The following is a 9502-nucleotide window of genomic DNA, read 5'->3' as shown; positions in this document are numbered from 1 at the left end:
CCTCAATGTGGCACTTTGAAAAGTTCACACGTTATATTGGTGGTCAAAGACAGTTTTAAGATGGTGCAAAGCACAGCGCTAATCATTACTCCAGCTCAGAAGGGGACGCTCGCATTTCGCTAACGCACAGAAACATCAAACGATCTAACTCTCATGAATATTAATTACGTTCAGTAACTGTACGTTCCAGGAAACATATATAGCTTATGTATACGTAGATTTCACATTCCGCTCAAGACACGTCGGCGCTCCCGCCATCTTGGAACGGTAAGAGTCAACGATGCCATTGTCATAACATTGCACAGCTTCTGGTTTTGAAATCGCCAATATTTATATTCCCGAAGAAATGGGATAACCTTTCACATGTGAGAATGTTTTTGGCTTGTGTTTTTATATGTATTAACTCAATATTACTTTTTTTTTTTTTTTTACTTTAGGACTTTTTAGTGTTTTTACTTTTACTATAGCAACTTTTTAATGTTGTGTTAGCTAATGCCTGCGTCTTGTATTGTGTTAGTTTAGCAAAATCATCTGTTTAAGTCTTTTGCAGATATAGATATGGTATTCGTATAATAACTACGGACGGTTGCAGACGTTGTCAACTTGCTCTCGAGTTCACTGACCGGCTTTGACCGTTTCAATATGGCGGGCCGCCAATAATAAGGCATCTAGCCTATATGTCTATGCCATAAAAAAAAGTGTAAAACAACTTTAGTACGCAATAATTAATATTAATGAGTTGACTGTCGCCACATCGCGTCTCATGGAGGACAGCGAGCTCATAATCCTACAAAAAGCACATGATGAGTTCAATAGTAAGAATTTTAAACGAGCAGAGGAAATATACACACAATTCATCGAGTCCTGCACCAAATCCAGGTATTAATGACTATAATTTAATGTGAATAAATTAGTTAGAAGGAAACTGCCAGTAAACATTAGCACAGTCTAACTTACATGTAAACTGTCAAGTAGGCTACAGACATAAAATACTATGATTAGCTTGTCATTGATTTGGTTAATAAATTAACATAATTTGTTTTCACTAAAAAATAACATGTTTTATATATTCTAGAGATTGTAATGCTCTTGATTTGGCCATCGCCTATAATAATCGAGGGCAGGTGAAGTATCTCAGGGTGGATTTCTATGAAGCCATGGATGACTATACTTCGGCCATACAGATCAACAGCCAGTTTGAAGTGCCACTATATAACAGAGGATTGATACGTTATAGATTAGGTAGGTACAAAATTGAACTGTAGATGAAGTATTTTCCTCATATATGTATATGCTTAATGGGGCACCAGCCAGACTAGCCTAAACTAGTTCAGACATCCAACCAGTTAAACTTTGTTTTTTCCAGAGCATTATTTCTGTAAATCATTTGTGTTCCACTAAGGGGTGCTGTATGATTTCAGTGTGTTTTTCTTCCCAAGGCTTTTTCAAGGAGGCGGAGAGTGACTTTCGGAGAGCCCTGGAGCTGAATCCTGGATTTAAAGATGCTAAAGAAAGTTTGAGTCAGACACTCCTGGACAGTGAAGAAAAGTGGAAGAGAGGCTACTGATGAGAGCTTGTCATTAAATTTTACATTTCTCTTCTGAACCAAGTTGTTTGAACTGTTGAACAAAATGTTATTGTCATGGACAATCCAATAGAAATTGATTGTGCAGTCATGAGTTTAAGTAACATTCAAAAATGTTATGTTTCTGTATGTATACTGATTTTTTTTTTTTTTTTGTGTGGGCAATTACAAATCCTGCTAGCAGTCCTTCAAACTTTGTCCAGTCCTGTTGGTCACTGCTCAAGATGTGAGTGAATACTGTTCTGAATAAAATGCATGACAGTGTGCATTTCAGAGTACTTTGAATAGTTGTTGATTTCTCAATCCAGGGTTCCTATATGTTTTCCATTTCAAAATTCCATACTTTTCCAGACTGAAATTTCCAGACATCCTTCCAAACAATTTCCAGACCATACAGCATTATATTTGGTAGAAGTCACCTTTAAATGTTTTTGTTTTCTCTGTTTTTTTTCCACTGGTTTTCCTGAAGTGATAATGTTTTTACATGATAAGAAGAAACCTAAAACGCTTTATTACCTGCGTATATTCACCTCTGACACATCAGTTTGATACTGTAAATGTGGTTTGACGTTGCACAATCACCAAACATCAAAGTACAGTCTGATTTAGATGATTCTTTGCTCCTTTATATGTTGCTGGTTTGAGTGACGCACGCACATTTGTTTAGTGAAGTTCAAAAGAGACTCGCAGTTTTGTGTAATGAAAATGTGAACCTTGAATTCATTCAGTTGTGTTTGACAATCAAACAATCACAAAAATTTTACCAAGAATACCTTGCTTGTATGATGCATTTATTTTTTTAATTTTTGTTTTGTTTTGTTTTTTTGATATTCTTAGGGAATTCTTATATATTTTAGGGAACTGAATAGGAGCAATAGTCTTGAAACAAATATTTTTCCATACTCAGTTTTCTTTTTTCCATACTTATCCAGACCTGGAACCTTTTCCAAACTGCAGAACTCTGTCAATCACAAGTGGTGCAATAATTATGTATATATATATATTTTTTTTTTTAAATAAACACATTCTTTAAAATGTGCATTTTGCCTGTATTTATGCTTTTTGGTATCTTGTTAAAATACATTTTGTTGAATTTAACAAGACCTTTCAAGAAAATGACTGGTGCATATTTAACTCCAAAACTTTATTTTAGATTTTGTACTATTTAGGTATACTCATATAATATTATATTTCAGTATGGGTTGTATTCTCAAATTATATTAAATACTGTCACTGCTATTACTTGTACCCTGCAGTAACTAACTAAAATGTACATTTATTTAACCTTCTCAGAAGCCTGTACTGTTTCTAGAAATATAATGTTTTATTGCAACGATCATTGGCTGGGCTCAGCTTTCATTCAGTAATGGTGAGAGGGATTGCTCCCTCTAAATACTGCGGCATAATAGTTAACTCATGACAGCTGTTCTTTAGATGATGATGATGATGAGCATCACCTGTGCACTATATTGGTTTCTTTATACATTTCCTTTCAAAAAGCTTCACAAGTGTTACTTTCAGTGCTTGAGCTTGAAAGCTTTACATTTTGGTGGTTATTATACATCTAGTCCACCTGATAACAGAAAACTGTTGTGAGCAATGATGCCATGGATTCCTGGGTTTTGGTAAATTATAATATGTGTTAAGAATGTATTGTTGTTGCTGTTTTTTTTAAATCCAGTTGTTTGTTAATGTTTTATTCTCTTTCAGTACTTTATGGCTGTTGGGGGTTGTGGTTTTGGCACAAAACTTCAATGTTGTATCACCACAGAAAAGTGTGATTCCAGCACAGAATTTCAACCAAAGTATGTTTTGTATGTGTATATTGTTTAGGTGTGTTGGTTACAATTACCACTAATGTCCACTTTTCCTCTGTTTCTCTTAAACTATATATTTTTCAGGAACAGGATTGAAAACCGATTGTATGGGAAGTTATATGCGGCTAACTGTTGATAAATCTCTAGCTTTTGGAAATCTGGTTGAATTTGATGTCGTCAGTAAGTTGCCTGCAATTGGTTATATTGCCAAGCAAGATTATTGTAATCTATATCATGTTTTAACTTTGTACTTTTCTCCTTTTCAGATGGCTCCCAAATTGAACCTTTAACTCCAAGCCTGGCTTCTAAATGTGGCTTTAGTATAAAGTCTGATCCCTGGGGTAACTACAGAGTCTTTGCGTCTCTCTTCAACTGTTATGCAGCGAATGAGGTAATTGGCTCTCTTTGGTCTTAAAAACAATTGCTGTATTCTGCTGTCTTTCACTTCTTTCTCCATTTCAGGATGATCACCTGTTTGATATTAACATGCGTGTCCGGGTGGGTGGTGTCAAAGCGGAACAAGACGTCATTCAGGTGGAGAAGACCTGTACCCATGACAAATGGGCCCCCCGTGAAGTTCTTTGCGATCGGAATTATATGGAGGTAAGTCCTTGTCTTGCTTAAGCTATGCCACAAAAACATCTTGCACTAGTGGTCTTAAGATATCTGAACAAGATACTTTCCTCATAGGTTTCCGTTAAACGATTGCCGGGAGAAATTACAGCCATGCGTAGGCAACCTAAGATGGCTGAAAGGCAAGCAAAGGGTGATTACCAGTGGCTTGATTCGGTTTCTGAGGTATGGAGATTAAGTTCTTGTTTTGTGTTGTCTTTGCACATGCAGCTTGGTCATGTGCACTCCTCACCTTCTAGGCTATTACCTCAAAATCAAACATCTGGCGGATGGTGTTTTTTACGCCAAAACAAAAAGCCATGTTGTTGGAAGATGCCCTGAAGGCAGGATATGGAGTAACAACAACCAAGTCTCGATTGGTGCTACGAAGTGGTTTTGACATGCCTGAGACCTATGATGAAAATGTGAGCAGAAACTCTAGTTCGTTCATTTTTATTTGCTAAGAGTTAATGTTTGAGCTGTTGTACATGCTCTACAGGTGAATGGAGTGCCAATGAAGATAATAAAGGTGACTACCTACTTCAAGAGACAATGGTCTGTAACCATGTTGGATACTGTTGCTGCATGTCCAGTTGGTATGTGTGACTTAACACGTTTGAACCAATATTTGCAGAGTCCTTTGTTCCTTGTCCTGTAGAGCCAAGGAAGTGTTAAGTTCCAATTAAATGCATCCAAGTTCACTTAAATTACAGTGTGTTGTAACCAAATTCAAGTAAGTGGATCTTCAAGACCAGGATGGAGGAACCCTGATCTATTGCTTTACTTGCAGGTGGCCTTTCTTTTACGGATGAAATGATCACATGGAACTTCCCCAGAGTTAATCCACTAATGACTTCTGGTGAGGCCACAATCCTTGGGATGATCATGGGAATCGATGGAAGTGAAATAGACTCCGCACAGATGGCCTCTAGAGGATATATCTTGACAATAGAAGGCAATATGATTGTAATGAAAATACCAATTGGTGGACCAGATGGCTACTACAAGGTTGGTTTTCTTTCTTGAATTTGACCACTTTAAGTCTTGAGCTTAAGCTAATGGTTGTATCCTGTTGTAGAGTCATGCTGTAGATAACCAGTACAACATAAGATTCTACATTGAGCCAATGCTGGAGTTACTGTGGAGTGAGGGAGGCATGGATTCTACTAGATACAGAGTCCTCTTCCCCATCAAGACTCCTTTCATGCCTAGACAACCCCAATTTGTTGACTGTGAGTGTTGTGGGTTCTTTGACATTCCAAGCTAGTGTAATATTTGTGCCGCAAATAGCTTTTTTTAATATTTATGTAGTCCTTACTTGCACCATCACTACATGCTCTAGCTGCTTTTCCATTTGGTGTTGGTGTAGCAGAAGTTGTTGTGGTGGTTTAATTGTTTTTAATGGCTTGCTGCTTGACTTTCATTCCCTTGTAGTCACTGATGTAGACACAAGGATGTTTGATGTGCTCTTGGGTCCTTTCCTTTACGATGTCGAGTTGGTAAATCTCACCTCTTCCGCTGGAGTCCTTACTTTGGCAGAGGCCAATATGAGGGGTTTCAACATACAGGAACAGCGCTTTCAAAATGGCTCAAAGGCGTTTAGACTTCAAGTCCCCTTCTCTGATTCTTTTGTTGTTAAAACTGTGAGTGTCTAATATAATTCAGTGGGGCTGTTTGTTATGGCTTTTTCTGATCTGCATTTGTTTTATTGCAGCAAACTAGTCTGCTGCTTACAGTTTATAGTCTTCGCCTTGTCTTCGGTTTTATGATCCTCCCTGAATCCGTTCCATTCTCCTACATTGCAATGGTTGACGTAACTCTTCAAGATGTCAGTAAGTAACAACTTGGGTATCCAAAGTCCTCTCACAAATACTGAAGGGATTGTTGCTAATGAATTGTTCCCCATCCAGCTCTCCCAACTTTGGGTGGATCCTGTGATGAGGAAAAGTTCTTCGTAATGATTTCATATGGAAATCTGGGTAAAAACTTTAATATTATGCTGGGAAAACGCGACCTGACACCAGACCTGAAAGCGGAGTATGACGTAAAGGAGAATGTTAGTCACATGAGCTTGGTGGTGCCTTTCCTAGCACTTGACGTTGCGTTTGAGGTATGATTTTTTTATTTTATTTTTTTCTTGTTACCTTCTGTTGTATACTTTGCTGTTTCTTTAAGTGTCTCGCTTTACATTGCAGCTGATGTACCCATCATCCTTGAGGGCACGGCTTGACGTGTTGCTTTGGGAGCCCGTCAACAAATGGACCCTTAGTGATTTTTCCCTGGCTTGCAATTTTCCCATGACCATGACTGGTATGTTCTCTTACAGTGTTTACAAGTTATCAACTTTTACACTTTGTTGAATTTTGCCTAGAGAATAACAATTGTTTTGGCATGACCTTTTCCCAGAATGTTTTAGCAATGGCTCCATGTCAGCCCTTGCAGTAAAGGTAGAATCTGTACCCCAGCTTGTCCCCAGTCAACTTACCCTGCGAGATCAATCATGTAGACCCAAATTCAGCAATGACCGCTTTGCCTACTTCTCTTATGATGCAAACAGTTGTGGAACCACTAGAAAGGTATGGAGTTGACGCTTTATTTGTCATAGTAATAAATGCTCACCCTCTTATGCTCCTGTCTCTCCCTCAGTTTTATGATGGTGTCATGATGTATCAGAATGAAATCATCTTGGGTAACGGAGTAGCCACTCTACCTCCTGATCCAGAGTATCGGTGAGATGGACTATAACAGTTTGTGTATATCATGCCTGCTAATTGATGTCTTTGAAATTTTAAAGTGTGCTTTTCTCGTTGTTAGAGTGACCGTGTCCTGCTTTTACACGATAAATGATACCCAGACGATTGCATTTTTCACAAAGCCACGGGAAAATGAACCTTCGCCGGAGACTGGTTTTGGGGAGCTGCATGTTGTACTGAGACTTGCTTTGGGTATGCTAGAATACTTTAACTTAAATGCTATCTGCTCCAAGACCCAGATATATATTTACAGTGAAGTTTGAAGTTTTGGCTGTATACAGTTACCAAATGTCCCAGTCCTGCCCACACTCCATTCTGCTTAAATTATGGTTATCACACACTGAAGCCACTTCTGCTTGTATTTAATGCTGACCATTTCGTGATCAAATAGCCCAAAACCAGGGTTATTTCAGGTGTAAAAGGGTGTCTTGGACAATTGAAAAATGGAAAGTAAACTTCAGATGTGCTCTTCATGGATCATTTTGCTTTTCTCCCTCTCCACCCAGATGGATCTTATAATAAATTCTATGCAGAGGAGGATTACCCAGTTGTACAGTACTTGAGAAGTCCTCTGTTCTTTGAGGTGGAGTTGCTTGAGTCCACTGATCCTCAGATAGAGCTAGTCTTGGAGAATTGTTGGGCTACTCTGAAAGAAGACCGGAGTTCTACTCCAAGATGGGACTTGATTGTAGATGGGTAATTTTTTTTAATTTTTTTTATTTTTATCTAATTGACCCTTTGCTAAGTGTTCCATATTAAATGTTACCGATCAGAACTACCAAAACAACTTTGGTAGTAGGTGTCCTCATTATACAAACCTTTTTCTAAAGTCTATAAAACTAAGTTTTATCCAAAAACTCTCCCCATTGTTCCATCACAAATTAACTATTATACCATGAAGTGTTCAAAGCAATTCTGTACACTTGCAGTTACTGCTACCCACTCAACATGAAAACATCTAAAATTGACATGAAATTCAATTCCCAGGGACTGTTGCAATGCGTGCTACTGAGGCAATTTAATGTGTACCTTTAATGCAATGCAAGGTGCATAAAAGCATTTTGTCAAGTGCATAAATGTAGACTTTTTTTTTTTTTTTTTTTTTTTGAGCGAGTGACTTGTGGAACAGGGACTTGGAAGAGGACTTTAAAATCTGCTTTGTTTGCATTCAATTTCTTTGAACTTGACAGCTGTGTGAATCTGGAGGACAATTATGAGACCATTTTCCACCCTCTGACTCCTGATGGGGTTCCGTACCCATCTCACATGAAACGCTTTGAGATCAAGATGTTTACTTTTGTGCAGGATGGCATCATGCTCAAAGATCAGGTATTTATATATCTTATCTGAGAAGTGGTTGTGCACTAGGCTGTATTACTGAGACTACTTCTCTCCCCAGATTTATGTACACTGTGATGCTGTGCTCTGTGATGCCAATCAAAGTGATGGAATCTGTAAGAGACAGTGTCCATCTCCCATTCCTTTAAAAACCGGAAAGAAAGGTATGCTTTTACTGACTTTATTTAAATTCAATCCAGTATGCTAAATTGTTTGTTGGTTTGTGAAATCTGTCCAAACTAACTTATTCCCATGTGACCAGTACGAAGAGACCCTACTAATGACCAGATCCAGAAAGCACAGCTGTCAACAGGCAAAATTCTGTTTGCTGCCTCTTAGTCCATTGATTTGCAACCTTAATAAAGTCTTCAAAAAGCCAAATCTTTATGTCCTGCAGTTTGTCAGTTTCAGCAGTAGTTAAACCGTGTATGAATGCTTTTCATGAGCTACAGTACAGAAGCAACTATGTAAAGGTCCAATAAGCCTAAACATGAGTGGTTGCAGTTGCCCAAATTGTGCAAAAAGGGTCTAAATATTTTAAAAACACATAGTACTTCAGTAATAAAAGCTTAAGTTTTTTTCTTTTTTACAATTTTCAGGCAGTTGCACCACACATTGACTTTATACCCCTCCTCCCAAAGTGAAATCATTAAATGAGAAAATTAAAGTGAGAATTTAAGATTGGCTTTTTGATGTGTTTGACTAAAAGTGAACATGTCATTGAGCCAATTATTATATTTCAATGCAATCTAACAAATTTACAACTCTTTGGTCCACTTTAGGTTGGTGTTCTTGAGCTGATGGCACAGCTGATCTTTTGAGTTTCTTAAAGTTTCAAAAAGACAGCCCAGTTCTTAAAACAGGTCAAATTTGAGATGAAAAGCTCAGTTGTTTATGGACTGTTAGTAGTTGGCATGTGGAATAGTGGCAGTCAGACTATTGCTTGGAAAAGCAGTGGTGATTTTGTCAGGCATGGAGTGCTGAAAAAGCACCAACACAGTGTGAAAACCATCAAGCTATGTGCTGAAATTCTGAGGACTGGAGATGTTTCATATAAAAAAGATTGTTAAACCTTTTCCACTCTGTGCAGCATGAACAGCTTTTATAAAGTGTTTTTTGTAGCATGCAAAATTATTTTACATTGTAATAAGATTTCACAATATTACTCTTTTACTGCATTCCCCCCCCCAAATAAATGTAGCCTGGGTGAGCATGACAGATGACTTTCAAAAACATTGAAGTGTGTGGTTGGTAAGATAATTACTTGCATGCATACATCTATCCATCTACATACAAATATCCATATGCATACATAAACTTGCCAGGCAGTGATCGTGCATTTGATAACTCCAGTCTCATCAGGAAAAAAAAAGTAAAAGTTTGAGAACTTCTGTAAA

General features: G+C 37.8%; 2 protein-coding genes across 2 annotated transcripts; both read left to right on the top strand.

The window, feature by feature from the left end:
* The first annotated feature begins 724 nt into the window (after positions 1 to 724).
* ttc32 (tetratricopeptide repeat domain 32) lies at positions 725 to 1863 on the top strand. The gene is made up of 3 exons (XM_084090203.1): positions 725 to 879; positions 1076 to 1242; positions 1440 to 1863. Exons 1-3 carry the CDS (start codon positions 764 to 766, stop codon positions 1565 to 1567), a joined length of 411 nt encoding a protein of 136 aa, XP_083946329.1. The 5' UTR covers positions 725 to 763; the 3' UTR covers positions 1568 to 1863.
* A 1232-nt stretch (positions 1864 to 3095) lies between these two features.
* zpax1 (zona pellucida protein AX 1) lies at positions 3096 to 8486 on the top strand. Its single transcript, XM_084090202.1, has 21 exons — positions 3096 to 3210; positions 3296 to 3390; positions 3487 to 3582; positions 3669 to 3793; positions 3865 to 4005; positions 4093 to 4200; positions 4275 to 4439; positions 4514 to 4610; positions 4805 to 5022; positions 5093 to 5246; positions 5449 to 5657; positions 5729 to 5846; positions 5925 to 6124; positions 6210 to 6324; positions 6421 to 6590; positions 6661 to 6743; positions 6829 to 6959; positions 7274 to 7463; positions 7958 to 8096; positions 8167 to 8269; positions 8368 to 8486. The coding sequence occupies exons 1-21, from the start codon at positions 3185 to 3187 to the stop codon at positions 8442 to 8444; spliced, it is 2760 nt and encodes a 919-aa protein (XP_083946328.1). The 5' UTR covers positions 3096 to 3184; the 3' UTR covers positions 8445 to 8486.
* Positions 8487 to 9502: the final 1016 nt, after the last annotated feature.

This window comes from Abramis brama (assembly GCF_963993115.1).
Source record: "Abramis brama genome assembly, chromosome: 18".
NCBI lineage: Eukaryota > Metazoa > Chordata > Actinopteri > Cypriniformes > Leuciscidae > Abramis > Abramis brama.
Note: the sequence above shows the minus strand (reverse complement) of the source record. Positions and strands in the feature narration are given on the sequence as shown.

Coding starts and splice junctions, on each gene's coding strand:
- ttc32 (XM_084090203.1), top strand. CDS start 764: ATGGAGGACAGCGAGCTCATAATCCTACAAAAAGCACATGATGAGTTC. Junction 880..1,075: donor GAGTCCTGCACCAAATCCAG/GTATTAATGACT, acceptor TATATATTCTAG/AGATTGTAATGCTCTTGATT. Junction 1,243..1,439: donor ATTGATACGTTATAGATTAG/GTAGGTACAAAA, acceptor TTTCTTCCCAAG/GCTTTTTCAAGGAGGCGGAG.
- zpax1 (XM_084090202.1), top strand. CDS start 3,185: ATGATGCCATGGATTCCTGGGTTTTG. Junction 3,583..3,668: donor GGTTGAATTTGATGTCGTCA/GTAAGTTGCCTG, acceptor TCTCCTTTTCAG/ATGGCTCCCAAATTGAACCT. Junction 3,794..3,864: donor ACTGTTATGCAGCGAATGAG/GTAATTGGCTCT, acceptor TCTCCATTTCAG/GATGATCACCTGTTTGATAT.